The sequence below is a fragment of the Trichechus manatus genome, unplaced genomic scaffold, assembly GCF_000243295.1.
Source record: "Trichechus manatus latirostris isolate Lorelei unplaced genomic scaffold, TriManLat1.0 scaffold00292, whole genome shotgun sequence".
NCBI classification, from domain to species: Eukaryota; Metazoa; Chordata; class Mammalia; order Sirenia; family Trichechidae; genus Trichechus; species Trichechus manatus.
Window position 1 is genome coordinate 569,562 of NW_004444228.1, and position 17,742 is coordinate 587,303.

Here is a 17,742-nt window from a genome sequence, read left to right on the forward strand (position 1 = left end):
AAGGAGCATTCTGGCTGTACTTCTTCCAAGACAGATTTGTTTGTTCTTCTGGCAGTCTGTGGTATATTCAATATTCTTTGCCAACACCATAATTCAAATGCATTAATTCTTTGGTCTTCCTTATTCACTGTCCAGCTTTCCCATGCATATGAGGTGACTGAAAATACCATGGTTTGGGTCAGGCGCACCTTGATGTTGTTGTTGATGTTAGTTGCCGTCCAATCACTTCCAACTCATGGAGACCCCATGTGTGCAGAGTAGAACTGCTTCATAGGGTTTTCGAGGCTGTGACCTTTCAGAAGCAGATTGCCAGGCCTGTCTTTCAAGGCATCTCTGGGTGGGTTCTGATTGCCAATCTTTTGGCTTGTAGTTGGTGCTTAACTCTTTGTGCCACCATTCTAGGAGAGGTGATAGGGACCAAACTACTGTTGGCTTTTACCCTGAGTAAGATGGGAAGCCACTGGAGAGTTTTAAAGCAGAGGAGTGGCATGATCTGACTTATGTTTTAAAGGATTACTCTGCCTGCTGTTTTGACAGTAGACATTGGTGGAGGCACAAAGATGGAAGCAGAAAGTCCACTAAGGAGGTATAATCCAGGTCAGAGGTGATGGTGGTTCAAACCAGGAAAATAGCAGGTAGTCGCGGTGAGAACTGGCTGGATTCAGGATATATTTTGAAGGTAGAATAAACAGAATATCCTTACAGATCAGCTGGGGCATATGAGTAAAGAGAAAAGAGTCAAGGTTTTGGTCTGAGCATCTACAAAGATGATGTTGATATAGGTAAGACTATGAAAGAGGTGAGTTTGAGAGGCCAGAACAGGAGTACTGGACCTGTTAAGCTTGAGGCTTCTCTTAGTAATCTATGTGGAGAAGTTGAGGAGACAAGTGGAAATGACTCTGGAATTCTGGAGAGAATATGGGGTGCATATATAAATTTGGGGTCCTCAACATATAGTTGATTTCCAAAGCCATCATCAAGGAAGTGAATGTAGATGGGAAAGAGAAGACCAGAGATGAAGCCCTGAAGTATTCCACTATTAAGACAACAGGAACAAAAAAACAGACTGAGAAGTAGAAACAGTAAAGTAGAAGGAAATCCAGGAGAGTGTTCTCTGAAAGCCAAGTAAAGAAAGTATATAAATGAACAAGACTGATTAACTGTCAAGTGATTCTGATAGATCGGGTGTGATGAGCACCGAGAATTGACCTATGGGCTTAGCAATGTCAAAGAGACAATGTTGACATTTCAACAGCAGTTTTGATGGAGTGGAGCATGTGAAAAGCTAATTATAGTAGATTTAAATAGAATGGGAGGAAAGAAATTGGACAGTGAATATAGTCAACTCTTTCAAGGAGTTTTGTTGCAAATGTGACAGAGAAACAGCAATATTGAGAGAAGTGGGGTGAAGAGAAAGTTCTCTTAAGAAAATATGCTTGTAATAACAGTATGCTCTTATGTTGATGGTAATGATCCAAAAGAAAGGGGGGACTAAAAATGCAGGAAAGAGAAAGGAGCATTCTTAAAGGTGACATGAGGGAAAATGGAATTTAGTATATAATTGGAGGGACTGGCTGTAGATAGAAGTGTGGATAGTTAATCTCATATCAAGCAGGAAGGCAAAATATATGGCTACTGATGCTGATAAGAGGATTGATGAGATGGTGGGAGTCTGTGGAAAGTATCTGCCCTTTGCTTCAATTTTCTTGGTGAAATGGGAAGTAGAGTCATTAAATGAGACTGAGAATGGGGAAGAAGGTGATGATTTGAAGAGAGAAGGTGTGAAATAATCTTGGGAATCTAGAAGATTGACAGGGAGAAAGGATTTCTGTGCAGCATTAAGGGCCTATATAAGGAATGTGGTCATGAATTTACAATGGAATAGTGAGAACTGTTTTATGTTTTCTCCAGTCACATTCACTTGCATATGTACAGGTATAGAGAAGATGGAGAGTTGAATTCAACCAGGGCTGTGGTTTTTCCCTAAAAATAAGAAGATAGAGAGAAACAAGGGAATTGAGTGTATATGCAGGAGAGTGACTCCAATGACTGATGATGAAATTTAGATTGGATAAGGAGGGAGAATGATATCAAAATGCTAAGCATTATGAAATGGATTGGAGGTTCTGGCGTGTTAACAAGGGTTATCTAAGTTGGAGTATAAGAGGGTCTCAGCTGGGAAGATGGGAAGTGTTGATCAGAGAGAATTCATGAAACTGGGGTTGGGAGAGTTTGCAGTTAATGATAATGATGAAATCTGGCTAAGCCCATTGAAGTGAGTGACTGAGATAAGTGGAGAACAATATTATTGGAGGAGAGGAGTTCAAGGAATCTAAAGACCAAGTGGTCGAAAGAAACACGTGTATTTCTAGATATTAGAATAAAAACATTGTCCAAGAGAGTGTCATGAACCAGGGAACAAAAACAATGAAGAAATTAAAGGTAGTAAACTGGGTACCAATAAATGATTGGCAATAAGTGGTAGTGGGGATATAATCTGTTGACATGAGCTTCAGAGCTGGGAGTGGTAGTTTAAAGAAGATGAAAGGAGAATGGTCCGAAAGTGGTAATGGGGAATGAGGAATGAACAAATACTCATGCCCAGGCCCAGTGGAATAAGGGCTGTGGTGAAAATATCAGCTACCACATGAGAGGGCTACAAAGGAAACAGTGTCCCTTGGGGAAAAGCCTGGTTTCTATCGAGCAATAAGGTGAGAAGAACATTCAGAAAAGAGATTAAGGGTACAGATGATTTTGCTGATATCAGACAATTTTTATTTTAAAAATTAATTTTGCTATTTTATGTAGCTTAGTCTCCCTTTAGGAGTCCTTGGGTGGCATAAATGGTTAAGCACTCAGCTACTAACTGAAAGGCACCTCAGAAGAAAGGTGTGGTGATATACTTCCAAAAGATCACAGTCTTGAAAACTCTATGGATTACAGTTCTACTTTGATACACACAGGGTTGCCATCAATCAGAACCGACTCAACAGCAGCTGTTTTCTTCAGTCTCCCTTTATACATATACTCATAGTGACCGTAAAGGACAGGGTAGAACTGCCCATAGAGTTTCCAAGAAGTGCCTTGTGGATTCGAACTGCTGACCTTTTGGTTAGCAGCTGTAGCTCTTAACCACTACGCCACCAGGGTTTCCCAGAATCAACTCAACTGCTGTAGGTTTGGTTGGTTTTTTGGGTTTTATACATATACAGTGTCTTGCATTGCATATGCTCAAATTTGGGTTATTGAATGAATCATTCTTGTCATTTCAAACTGAATGGAAGAAAGTAGGAAACAAAGAATGAAAACTTTGTTTATCAGAAATTTTATTTAGCCTTCCTATTTCGGCATCCTTATGTATGACGGGGGTTATAATTTTTAATATATGGTGACAATTTCCAATATAAATTCAATATTAAAACAAGGAGAGATGAATGCCTTTTAAACATATTTAATAAATAAATAAAATGCCAGTAATCATATTTTTATTTTTCGTTGCTGTGATTTCTCAAGCAATATCTAAGGTAAATTTAATAAATGGTAAAGACACTGTGTGGAGCCCTGGTGGTGCAAATGATTACGCACTAGGCTGCCAACGAAACAGCTGGTGGTTTGAACTCACTCAGCAGCTCTGAGAGAGAGACCTGGCAATCTGCTTCTGTAAATATTACAGCCAAGAGAACCCTATGGGGCAGTTCTACTCTGTCACATGGGTCGCTATGGGTAGAAATCAATTTGTCAGCACCTAACAACAACAACAAAGGCACTGCAAATAAAAGCAGGATAAAAGAACTGCTAGGTGCTGAGAAGAAATTTAGTCAGAGGGTCCATGTTGTCTAGGATAGTGATCCTGGTCATGGTCACACAGGAATGACTTTGTGCCTTCTGTGTGCCATCAACTAGAAAACCTAGATTTGAGATTGTCTAAAAGAAAAAGGGATGGGGGAGGGAAGGGCAAGAAGAAAAAGGTCTGTGTTGTCATGGCAATAGTGTAGCATTGTAATAATTAAAACTTCACTTAACTGACTAACTAAACTGTGACTTAGAATATGAACTATTTACCCTATAATTAGAGCACTGGCTTACTAGAACAAAAACTTTCTTACTCTTTGATTCCTGTTAGAAGAGGCTTTACAGCTGCACGGTTATATTCAAAGGCATAAAGAAGGAACTACTGATTTTTAGGGAGGAATATAAGATTAATTTTTATTATATTTATAAGCACAAGTAGGAGTGAAATTATGAAATATATCTATTATATATAAGAAATCAATTTCTAGGGTATTTTTGCTCACAACAATTAACAGAAATATTTAAAATGTTATTGCATGTTGCATAAGTGAAAGTGATTTTGGCAGGAATAGTAGATTATTTATTTAATAAAATACCCTAAATATGTTAGGAACATTGATTATACAAACTAGATTATACTAGACCTCTTTAATAATTCACAACATATACTCTCTTCCTTTTTTATTATTCTCATTTTCATAAATGCTCTCTGACATTTTTCTGACCCTAATTTATGCTCCTGATCATGTATATCTGGCATATATTAAAGGTCAAATACATTTAATAGCATGCCTAATGCATTAAGATGAGATAGAGCTGAAGAAACAGATAATTTCAAGTTTTAAATTAGTAAGATATATATACTCACTCAAAAACCAAAAACCAAACCCGTTGCCATCGAGTCGATTCCGACTCATAGTGACCTTACAGGACAGAGTGTAACTTTCACTTAAAGTACAACAATACAATTAAAAAAAAAAAAGTTAGAGCTGTTGTCAGAGATTGTAGGAGAGAGAACTGGTTTGAGACCAGAAGGGAGAAAATGATGACTTTGTTTGTGTTTGGGGCAAAATTAGAACATCAGCTTATAAATCTTCCTTAGAGATTTAGAGATACGAGACTAGAAGTTATATATCTAGGATATACCTGGGGCACTATCTGCTTTGAGATAATAATTATAGTTCAAGAACTGATGATCAGTCTGATGGAGAGACTGGAACAAGAAGAGAACATCTAGGACTAAACCTTGAGGAGACACACAGGTTGGCATAGCTCATATGAGAAATCGTGGAGGAATATAAGAGAAGCAGATCATAATGCAAGTCACATTTACAAGACATTAGTAAGCTGACATATTTAGTGCTCTAAAAAATGATAACTAGATGAACAGTAAGTGACCATAAAAGCTCAGTTTTAATTTTAAAAACTCTATTATGTTAGCCTCAATGTCTAAAATCCTACATTTTTTTATCTTTAGAACTTCTGAAGCCCACTCCATGTTGAAAAAAGGAAAATGTACTCATTTTGGCTGTCACAACTATATATTCTTTTTAAAAGTAAATATTCATTTAGTTATTTCAAGTATTAGAAATAATTAGCACATAAGAATACGTGTACTTATACATTTTTTTTAATACTGTAGTGACTAAAAGGTAAAATGCACGAGACCCAAATCTAGATGAAAAGAAACCAGGTACCTGAATGCTTTTGTCTACATAATGTTTACATTGAGATATACTCAAATGATTGATAACATTGATAATACTTTGTGGAATACTGAACTTTGTTGTAATCTTTTTTTATAATTATATTTCATTATGTGCTTTTGATTGAGAGTACAAACTTCTAAAAACTCATAAAAATGTTTAATTGTGTGTTTCAGGTGTTTGTATAAGTTTAAGAGAACATTTTCTTTGAATATTGCATTTCTGCTTTTTCAAAAGTAGCTCTTTGATTATATATCTTAATTATCCCGGGAATGAGGGAGAGTTGATAGGCAAATGTGTAACACTGTCATCAAAACGATCTACCTAAATGATGTTTGTTTGTATGTGTGTGTGTGTGTGTACAGCCACAATTCCTTCCGGAGACACCTACCAAGGCAAATGCAGGTTTCCAGTATTGATTTTAGCATGGGCACAGAACCTGTTTTACAAAGAGGAGAAACTACAACCAGCATTGGAAGGATAAAACCGGAACTCTACAAACAGAAGTCAGTTGACTCTGAGGACAACAGGGAAGATGTCAAAACCTGTGGGAAACTTAACTTTACACTCCAGTATAACTATGAAAATGAACTTCTAGTTGTTAAAATTATCAAAGCCTTAGATCTCCCTGCTAAAGACTTTACAGGAACATCTGATCCATACGTGAAGATCTATCTTCTTCCAGATAGGAAAAAGAAATTTCAGACCCGCGTGCACAGAAAGACTTTAAATCCTGTATTTGATGAAACCTTTCAGTTTCCTGTAGCATACGATCAACTAAGCAATCGAAAACTACATTTCAGTGTATATGATTTTGACAGATTTTCTAGACATGACATGATTGGGGAAGTGATTCTTGATAATTTTTTTGAAGTCTCTGATCTCTCCAGGGAAGCCACAGTATGGAAAGATATTCATTGTGCTACCACAGTAAGTAATAATCCCACCAACACATTGGTTTATATTTGATCTTCTTTGATATATAAAACTAATTATTAACCAGATTACTGAAATAAATTCTACAGGGCTATGGTGTTTGTTTCTTAAAAAATCTGCAAAGGTAAGATTTGGTTAAATGCATAATAAAAATATAGTATATGCCACTATGTGAATAATACTAAATAATATTTTCCTGATAACCTCCACAAATGTAGTCTTGCATGCATACTTGCACACACACACACACACACACACACTTTTTGGTATAGATTGTATATTATTTGAAAATACTATTTAAGATTGCCTTGGGAGGATGATAGAATTCTGTAAAGAGGAGTTGATATTCCTTGAAGAGAAAACAGCACAAGGAAAAAGAAAATCAAGACAGTGTAGAATGTTTTCAGGGCAAAAAGTAGGCTCTGAGTGGGGAGGATGAGATGAAGAAGGGAGTAAAGGGAACTCAAACTAGAAATGTCATATATAAACTACAATCAGGAGGATCTTTAAAGCCATATGGATTTATACTTATTTTATCAGGAGAGTGAAACTACTGGAGCTGTTATCTCACATGGCAACATTATTTGTACAGTGGATAGGAGTGGGGGATTGTGAAATGTGGGAGGCTAGGTAGGTTTCTAACACAGCCAACTGTCTAATGAGATAAAATGACTGAAGGCTGATAGCAATGGGAATGGAAAGGAGCTAATATACGCTGATGGAAGCATTGTCTGTCACACTTATTTAAATACTCTATATGTCTTATTTCTGCCACTGGACTCTGAGCTTCTGGAAGACAGAAATGATCTTGTATATCTCTTGCATCCCTTGTAGCACATATGAGTGCTTAGTGGCTAATCAAGAAATACTTGTTAAACTAAAAAGTTAGTGAATTTTCACACAAGGTCAAGTATGAAACTATATATAAGTGTAAATCTACCATTATGAGAGAAGAAAACAAGGCAATGATGTACCCTATTGACTATAAATCAGTAAGTATGTGTCGCTATATGTTGTTAGCATTAACTACTTCCAGAGGCAAAAAATTAAAAATTATTCAACAACAAATGGCACACAAATTCATATTTAAAATAAGCCAGAACTATTTTAAATTTATTGTCAAAATTTTATCATATTGAAACAAGTCAATATTTAGCATTTATGATTTCATCACTGATAAGTTATTTGTATAAAAAGAGGATTAATATTTTATCAGGAATTACCAATTTTTTCTTTTTTAAATTTGAGATTGAATGGCAAAGGTGTCATTATCCACTTTGGAAGCATCCTACTATGTATCACAGATATGTCAAGCCAGTCATCTTTTGTACTAACATAGAAACTTCTCCAAGGTAGGGAAGAATCACACTGAATAATAGAGTTACTACTTGTGTAAGCCCAGAGGGAAAAGTATCTATTCATATTTGTTTGTACATACAAAAAGAAAAAAATCTATGTGAGGTTGCACAAGAATTTAATAGTAACCCATCTCCATCAAGTCGATTTGGATTTATAGCAACCCTATATGACAGAGTAGAACTGCCCTATAGGGTTTACAAGGCTGTAATCTTTACAGAAGCACCCTGCCACATCTTTCTCCCATGGAACAGCTGGTGAATTCACACCACCGACCTTTTTGGTTAGCAGCCGAGCACTTAATCACTGTGCCACTGGGATTAATAATAGTATTTACCTAGTGTGAAAAACAGTAGAAACTGTATGCATATGGAAAAGGAATGATTCGAAATATAATTGCTTTATATATATTTTAATTCTAAACCATGCATGCATAATATTATTCAAGAGCTTAACTTTTTTAAAAAGTCAGTCATTACAAAGACTAATCTATTTTGAATATTTAAATGTAGTTTCCCCAATCATAGTTAAGAAGCCATTGAAAGCATAATTCTGCTTTTTTTAAAAAATGGAACCAAATTAATTTTTGTGTTTATTTATTCATCTATTCAGTGAACATTCTTCCCACATCAACCATGTTCTAACACTTAGGAATTCTCACAAGAAAGGAAGGTGCCTGTGCGTAACCACATTGACCTGGTTTACAGCTATAATATAAATCTGAATCTTTTATCTTCTGACTAAGCATTTGTCAAGTATTGTTTGAAAACGTAGGACTTGACATGATAAATACAAAGGAAGTTTTGTGCTCATTGTATCAACCATTTAGGGTACTAAATGTACTAGCTGAGTTTTGGTTGGAAGTAATGTATTTTTTACACTTTATTAAAAAAAAAATCTTTCTTTAAACATTTTAGATTGTTTTAAATTCGTTTTTTTACTTCCAGTTATGTATTTTTAAATCTAAACCCAATCATCCTGGATGTATCCCAGGATCAGAATAATACTGTATTTTTTGCATTTAGCTATCAATGAATTCTCTCCTACAAGTTTGTTAACTATGGAATCATGTCTTAGCTAGTAACATTTGAAAGAGTGGCAAAATTCCAAGCTCATTATAAAGAAAAAAGTGTGATGGAATTCAGGGCAGTAAGGAACAGATTTTTTGGTCAAGGACTGTCTGTTCCACTAGAATTCCTCGGCTGCAGCAGGTAGTGTTTTCGCCACGGGCCTGATATTGGGACAATGAACCCATGTCTGCTCCTCTTGGAGCGTTCTTACTTTTCTGTTTCATCTCTGCTGTAAACCTGACTGTGGAGAGTCACAGAATACACATCTGCTACTGGGCTTCCAGTGGTGGTTCAGTGGTAGAGCTCTTGCCACCACCCCCCATGTGGGACACCGGGGTTTGACTCCCGGCCAATGTACCTCATGCGCAGCCACCACCTGCCTGTCAGTAGCGGCTTTTGTGTTGCTATGATGCTGAACAGGTTTCAGCAGAGATTCCAGACTAAGACTAGGAAGAAAAATCACTCCCAAAAATTGCCAATGAAAAACCTCTGGATCACAACAGTCCAATCCTGCTGTGCATGGGGTCACCATGAGTCCAGGGCTGACTTGATGGCAGTTAACAACTCCAACAACAATGGGCCACCAGAAGATCACATGATGCAGCATCTGTGGGCAGCTTCTGCCATCAGCACCACTGACAAGAACTGACTGAGGGTGTTATTTCAGAAGAAGCTATATACTGTCATGTGCCACATAACGTCCATTTGCACAACGTCTGACTGCATATACTTTTGTGGTCCCATAAGGTTATAACAGAATTCAGAAATCCCAGTTGGAGAACGGGACACTGCAAACATAACCAGATGTAAGCGAATGCAATAGCTTCCCGCAAGGCAACACATGTATCTCACGTCTCTTATATACAAAGATATTGCTCTGCCACGTGCATAATGGTACAGTATGTATATAACCTATAATACATATGTCTTGATAGTCATAATAAACCCCTATGTTACTGGCTTATGTATGTACTGTACTGTACTTTCTGTCATCCCCGGGTTACAAACGTCCGACTTATGTACAACCGGTAGTTATGAACCAACCCCCACAAAACCTATTATATTAAAAATTTGAGGTACATACAATGTTTTGTAATAACAAACAGGTACTACTTTTTGACCCACATCCAAACGTTATTATTACTGTATTATTAAGATATTTTAGTGTATCTCGAAGTGTTTCTTTAATGTTCTTTTATGGATAGAAAGGTACACTACATACTATATACTAAGACAAACATTTGACTAACAGACGTTAGATACGAACCATACCTACCTATTTCAACTTACGTACAAATTCGACTTAAAGATAGACTTAGAAATGGAACTCGTTTGTAATCTGGGGACCTCATGTATATAATATGGTGTTCCCGCAACATCCAAATCACATAACATCCTATTTCACAGAACATATCATGGACATTAAGCAATGCATGATTGTACATATAAATGAAGCATTTGAAATATCACATCTGAAAGTTGATGAGTCCCTAATCACCTCAGTGATGATGATAATTTTGTCATTTTGGAAGAAGAATTTATAGGAAGCATCTTTTTTTTCAATATAAAATTAAATTTAAGTTAAAGTTAAATTAATAAAGCCTATCACAGACTGTCACAGGGCCTATCATAAATTATGAGCATTCCCAAAGCACAATTCTTCTTGGCTTTAACACCTGCCCAACTCAGCAAGACTTTGCTGAAAAAAAAAAAAAAAATTTGTCTCATGAATTTTTAATCTTCAATAAATCACCATAGTCCATTATATTATTTCTAAAGTTTTTAGATTTTTAGATTCAACTCAGATATCTCTTCCCTAGAGAAGCCTGACTTCATTCACTTCTTTTTCCACTAGGCACTTCCTCCTCTTGCTCCCTTACTAACCTGTACAAGCACTTACTGAAGTGCATATTATAAAACCTCAGGGGCAAATGATGCTGGATATCTTCTGTCTGTCCCTCCTGATTCACTCTCCACTATTCATCCTCCACCCTATTTGGCACTGAAGGAGGCTGGCCTGTTTGGTCCACAGACCCTCTGCCCTCTGAGCTCTGGCAAGAAATTTTAGGGAGGGAGGAGAATGATGTTAGGATATTGACTCTCTTCAGGTCCTTCACCACAAGTTTGACTCAAGCTGGCTTCGTTCTTTACCTGAGGGTTAGAGTGTCTCTCAGAACAGCCTGTTCTTCCTACCACTTTTTTTTGAGTTCTGGTAACTATCCCCTCCCTACCCCTCTCACACCTAGGGTTATCAGTTCCAGGGTACTGCCTTTTATGGTTTCCCTACTCCCTGCTCATATCTCTTTAAATATTTCTCTCATTAAGCCCTCTGGAATTACTCTAATTTGGAGTGTGCCATCTGTTTCCCGATGATATCCTAAAGAAGGAAAATGATTTCTCATTACAACAGCTTAATTTCCTATAACCTTCTTGGACTATGTCATGTGTATGAGATGTCCTGTGCGTTCGTTACCTTTGGAGAAACCAAATTAGCCTTTTAAAAACTTGATAATAAGACAAGGCTTTCAAAGACAGAAAATTAGAAAGAACCATAACTATCGCTAAAGTCCTATACTCGTTACCAAATGGAAAAGTTCGACAGACACCTTAAATTTCACATTTCAGTGCAATTGAAAAAAATTAGAACTTCTGCCTCTTAAAAATCAAAATTTCAGAGAGAAATGATGCATTATCTATTTAGAACAGTCTAGAAAAATAACTAGTTAAGTTAATTTTATAGGCTCCAAAACATATTGTATGTGCCCAATTTCTTACTTTATAGAAATTTAAAATAAAATACTTACAAAATGCTATATATGTCCATGCTTTTTAAGTAGGATATACTGAATGCAATTTAACCTTTTCTAAACAGTGGTGATCTTTATGACCATTAATTATTATAACAAATTAAATGAGCAGATTTTTATTTCTGTTCATTGCCCATCTATTACACTATTTCATCCCTATTATAAGTTTACATGTTTCCTGCATTTCTTACTTCTCTGATTTGTTGCTTTTAGGTTGTGTAATCAAGTACCTACTTTGCTTATAATTGTATATAATTACAATCAGTAAGTCTTAAATAAGAACCTGGGGTTCTTTTCTCAGAGTAAGTGTGTGAAACTTGTAAGAAATTGAAAGTATTTCATATTAACTTGAAAGTTCACAATTGTCTTCCAGGTATGATTTTGAGAAGTCTCACATCTAGATCATTTATGATCATATTATTTTAGAATTCATGAGACTCCAAGGTCGATTCTTTCATTTTACAGTTTAGAAAATGGAGGCCCAGGGACATTAGGAAAGTCACTTAAATTCACACAGCTGTTTAATAAAAGCCAGAACAGGAAGCTAAATTTTTGATTAACTCCTAGTTCAATGTTGCTTTTCCTGAGTTATGTTAGAGTTTTACCATTTTTGGAATATACTAAAGCGAAATAAAAAGAATTTTCTTCTTAACATGGAAGTCCAATGTTTGGCTTACAGAATTAGAAGCTCTAAGTACTTAACATAGTTAGAATTAAAGTGAGTGACACATGAGGCCATTGAAGGTTTCCGATTAGAAAAGAGACATAGTCTCACTTAGATATCAGTAAGATTCTTAGCACCTTTGTGGAGAATAGACTTTAGCGGGGCAGGGATAAAGCCACAGAAACCAATTTTTAAGATATACTCTAAAATAGTGAAACTAAGTTCAACCAATCCAAGTGTCTACATATACCAATGGTATGTACAATAGTTCTTTTTATTTGGAACTTTATAAAGATCAAAAAAAACTGTGTTGAAAGGTATTAAAGACTCTAAGGGAGCTGTATATAGTTTATTGCACAAGCTTCTATACCCCTATCTATGCATGATGATATAAGGTTTGAGCATAAATCAGTTCTTTCACTATGAAGCTTACGATCTCTCTTAACCGATATAATTAAGAGAAGAGTTCTTATCATTTGTATTTTCTTCCTATGTCCCAAGTTGCTCTTGTCCCAGAGTCCATACTTGGTTTTCCCCCAATTTGCTTCAGGGTCCTTATTACACAGGTACTTACGAGATTTGTTTTGTTAAATCTAGGAATGGTTGTCTTAAAGCCTCAGAATTCTATCTGTATAACCTGAGCATTCCATGGTTCCTGATAGCTAAAGTTCATGGCTGTGCTGGATAAGGGCAAAACCATTTTGGCAGGCACAGTTACTTCCTGCTTGAAATGGGAACTGAAAATAGATCTCACACTGAGCAGAAACATGGGCACTATTAAACAGCATCCTTGATAGTAGTAGCTCTGGGTAGTTACCATTACGCTTCATGCTCAGTGGGGTTGTGATTAGCCGGTCTCTAACACTGCCATATTCTCTGTCTGGTTTCTGCCCTGACTTCAATCACATTCCATCTGGACTCTGTGCCATGGACAACTACAATGCTTAAGAAGATGTGCTTAATATAAAATGCATTCCCTCCTTCAAGCAGAAATATAGGGAAGCCCTGCTAAAGGGCACTCAGTGCGCTTTTTCTCTGTCTTCAAGTGGGGATGGCAGAGAAAGAATTAGTAATGGTAATACGATATGATGTAAAACTACAAGAATCTAACCAGGTTTTGTGATAGATGCCTCCTTTTCTTCACTCTTGCCCCCTTTCCCATTGAATACAGTGAAAGCTGGATTTAACCGGAATCACTGGAAGGAGGAAGGGCAGAGAGGAAGTGCTATGTGAAACTTGTGCTTCTTTGAAAGAAAATGGGGGAAGTGGGCTAACAACTGGAGAAGAGCTATAAAGTTAATTACATTCCCTAGTTGTGTTCAATCAAACAGCTTCCTTCTTTTTATTTGCCTCCCAAAGTTACAAGATTGTGTGTGCTAGCTGGTTGGGGGAGCTGACCAGATGTGCAAAGAAAAAAAGCAATTTATAGGTGTTAGGGATACACTGATTCTGAAGCTCCAGTGCACTACAGAATTAGAGCAAACAATCCCAGATTACACTAGACTAGATAAGGATCCTCTGACTTTAATTTCCAATCCCATCCTTAAATGGCTCAAAACTGTTATGACCATTAGTTTATTGTACTCTCAGAGCTACCATATATGGACATGCCTTGCACAGTCTAGGGGGTTTCATTCACATAGACCACACACCATAACTTGGAGACTCATAAACAGCACCTTTGCTCCCTAGGTCTAGTGTTGTTCTTCAGAGTTGTCCTTCAGAGAGTAGATGCCCCTGTTGCCACTGCCACTGATGTAATGATGTGACCTGATACTTTTATAATGATTTATTCATTCATTTACTCATTGAACAAGCTTATTATTGAACATCAACCTTATGTTAGTCACTGACCCCAAAAACACGGATATGAACAAGAAAAAAAGGAGTATTTTTTAGCATCTACTATGTGTCAGACAAAAAACTGGACCCATTACATGTATTTTCCTTTTATATTATCCCTTTTACATCTAACTTCAACCCTTTCAGGTAATTGCTATTAGCGATGAAGATGGGTCTCACACTGACTGCAGAGAAAGTCAGGGTTGATCTGGTTAAGCATTCCTGAGAAGGTTCCTTTAGAATAAGGCCTGTGTATTGTCATTTAGATTATCCTCTGGTCATGCTAAAAATCTCTGACTTTGCCAGAGCCAGGTGGTCTCTGTTGGATCTTTTGGTCTGTGTGGATACTTCATGCCTCACCTCACAGCCTCTTTATATGCTTCTCTCTCTGTTCTTAATTCCCTTTACCTTTAATCACCCTTCAAGGTTCAGATTAAATGTCACCCACCTCTTAAGCCCTCCAAGATCCTCCTGGAAAGAGTCAGGTCCCTTTCCTCTCTATTCCTATCATCAAAATCCAAGAACTCCTCTAAAATCCATTTATGATACTAGAGCCAAAAAAGCATATACTTTAAAAATTATGCAGACTTGTGTTTTTATTTTAGCTTTTTCCCTAATCACTTGTATGATGTGTAATGGATCTCTAATTAATTGTGTGGTGTTCAGAGAGATGAAATGACTTGTTCAAAGTCACACATAAGCCCTTATTTTTGTTAGTTGCTGTCAAGTTGACACCAACTCATGGTGACCCCATGTACAACAGAATGAAATGTTTCCTGGTTCTCTGCCATCTCCACGATCATTGGTATGCTCAAGTCCATTGTTGCTGCCACTGTGGATTTTGAGTGTCTTCCAACTTGGGGGACTCATCTTCCAGCACTGCATCAAACAATATTCTGTTTTGATCCATAAAGTTTTCATTGGTTAATTTTTAGAATTAGACCACCGGTCCTTTCTTCCTAGTCTATCTTAGTTTGGAAGCTCTGCTGAAACTGTCCACCATGGGTGACCCTGATAATCTTTGAAATACCAGTGGCATAGCTTCCAGCTTCATAGCAACATGCAGGCTACCACAGTATGGCAAACTGACAGGTGGACATAAACCCTATATGGAGGAAAATTTGTCTTGATAGTCAGTGTTCTCCAATGTGAGCCTGCTAATGAAGGAATGAATACTTAGAGAATGAAAAGGCATCTGGTAATACAGCTGGAGTGCAGAGTTTTGTGGTCATGGGAGCATAAGGAGAAACTGGTAAAATGAATTACAAAAAAAGTTAAAACCAAAAACCAAACCCGGTGCCATCAAGTCAATTCCGACTTATAACGACCCTATAGGACAGAGTAGAACTGCCCCATAGGGTTTCCAAGGAGTGCCTGGTGGATTCGAACTGTCAACTTTTTTGGTTAACAGCCGAACTCTTAACCACTATGCCACCAGAGTTTCCAGAAAAGAAGTTAGGGACCACATTTGTCATGTCAAGGAGTTTGGATTTTATATTGTAGGCTCTGTGTGTCCAACACATATCAAACAGTCAATCATAAACTCGCGTAAGACTTTTAGCAGAACCAGAGGAATATTGTCCTAAATGGTCTTTCCTCATGAATCTGCAACCAGATGAACCTTGATGCTCTCCGCCTTGAGGATTGGCTCCTTCCTCATATCGCAGATTGTCTGGAAATTTAATTAAGTAATAGCCATTTTTTATGACCACTTATTCTTGATCTAGCCATTAGCACCAGTTGATCCTCTGTGATCTTTCCAATGAGGTCCCACCAGCTCCATATCAAACAGAGCCTGAGAGGGCTTATCCAGACATTACTCAGCTAAATATGCTACTTAGTTTTCATTTTACCAAAGCTTAAAACAATAAAATTTTAGAACTTGAAAATAAATAAGTTCATTTCTTTGAACACAGTCATGTTATAGCAAGGAAACTGAGGTCAAGTGAGGTTAAGTGGGTTACTCAAGGTTAAATTCTATGATTTTCTCTAGTGAATGGGAGGTGTGGGTCTAAGAGAAATGGAAATTATAAAGTAGTTTGAATATAGTAGACTCACTCCGGTCTGCATTTCACTGTAGCTTCATTTTGTGGGCAGGTGGATGAAGGACTAACTTGATAAAGAAGGTGATTTGATCTAGTAACATATCTTGCTTTTAAGTCTGTGAGGAAAACCATCGCTATCTCACCACCGAGAAAATGTGGAAGACAGGCTGCATTTAGGCTGCTAAGTGGATGTGATGACTACTGTCACCATGGAAACCAACTGTTCATTTAAAGTTTTTCTCCCAGTTAAATCCTGATGATTCTTACTTCCCAATATATCTCTGAATTCAAACCTTTTCTTCACCCAACACCTTTCCGCAGCTCTTTTACTTCAACAGCCTCTCCCTCCTGTCTTACTTCATCATAGTCTAGCCTACTCAAAATAAAGAAATATCTTTCAAATATTATTTATTATCATCATTACTATTTTTCAAATGTCTGTTTATGCCAGGCACTTTACATCCACCAGCTCATTTAGACCTTAATGCCACCTTGGAAGACAGATGTTATTATCCTCATTTTACCTGTGATTAAACTGAGGTTCAGAGAAGTCAAGTATTTTTCCATGTACTGAGAACTAGTACATGGGAGATTTATGATTTGAACCCTGGTTTTTCTGATCTAGGAACTGATGCTCTTTCCATTCTATGGAGCACCCACTCTTTCATGTCACCAACACGTATAGATCTCTATTGCCCATAAAAGCCACCAAACAACCGTATCTAGCCTTAAACCTCCTCCAACATGTTACTAAACTCCATACTTCTCAACACAAACTGCCCATTCTTATTTATGAGTATTTATCATAGTACTCACATATGACATTGTACCTCTTGTTCCCTTTGAATTCCCATCTCTTTAATTCTTCAAATCCCAGTGATTATTTCTGTCCAGGAATGTGTATCTTGATTATTACACCCTCTGGTATCAGTCCTTTAACTTGCCTTCTCTCACCTCCACCTCTTATACTCAATTACTACAACTTGACTTTACTATTAGTTTATGAATCCTGAGACAGAATGTGCAATGTAAATATTTGCATATCAAATTATTTTTCCAATAACTTTTATTTTTATTTCAGAGAGACAGTAACAGGGATGAAAACTTTACAAATGGGAGCATGTCTGAGGAACTGACTATAGCCAGTCATTAGAAAATGATCTTTATGTACTCAGAGCTATGTTGGTGGAGCCAGAATGAAGAAATTAAATGTACAATCCTGAACCCAGCCTCAGTGTTGGCACTTTTTCATATGCCCATTTTCAAGTATGGAAGCCTAAGATTTACATTGTGAATGTACAATCAAGTAAATTAGAGCACATGAGAATGGCATAAAGGTCTTCTTACCTCAAAGAAATTCTATGGAACACTATAGCCTAGACTGTATAGCAGGCTCTCAGATGATTACTTGCCCAATGATGCAAGAGTTTTTCACAAGTATATGGAAAACCCATGTTTATGTAAAATTGTAGAAAAATGAGTTTACACATAACTGAAATTTTCAGTTACCCAAAGCCTTTCTCA

At 36.9% G+C, this 17,742-nt stretch overlaps 1 protein-coding gene across 1 annotated transcript in view; it reads left to right on the plus strand.

The window, feature by feature from the left end:
* The window catches only part of SYT10 (synaptotagmin 10), a 50,993-nt gene that overhangs the window by 23,077 nt on the left and 10,174 nt on the right, over positions 1-17,742 (plus strand). Inside the window, exon 3 of the mRNA XM_023725200.1 lies at positions 5,864-6,461. Coding sequence (XP_023580968.1) covers positions 5,864-6,461 — 598 coding nt within the window. The remainder of the gene's footprint in view (positions 1-5,863; positions 6,462-17,742) is intronic.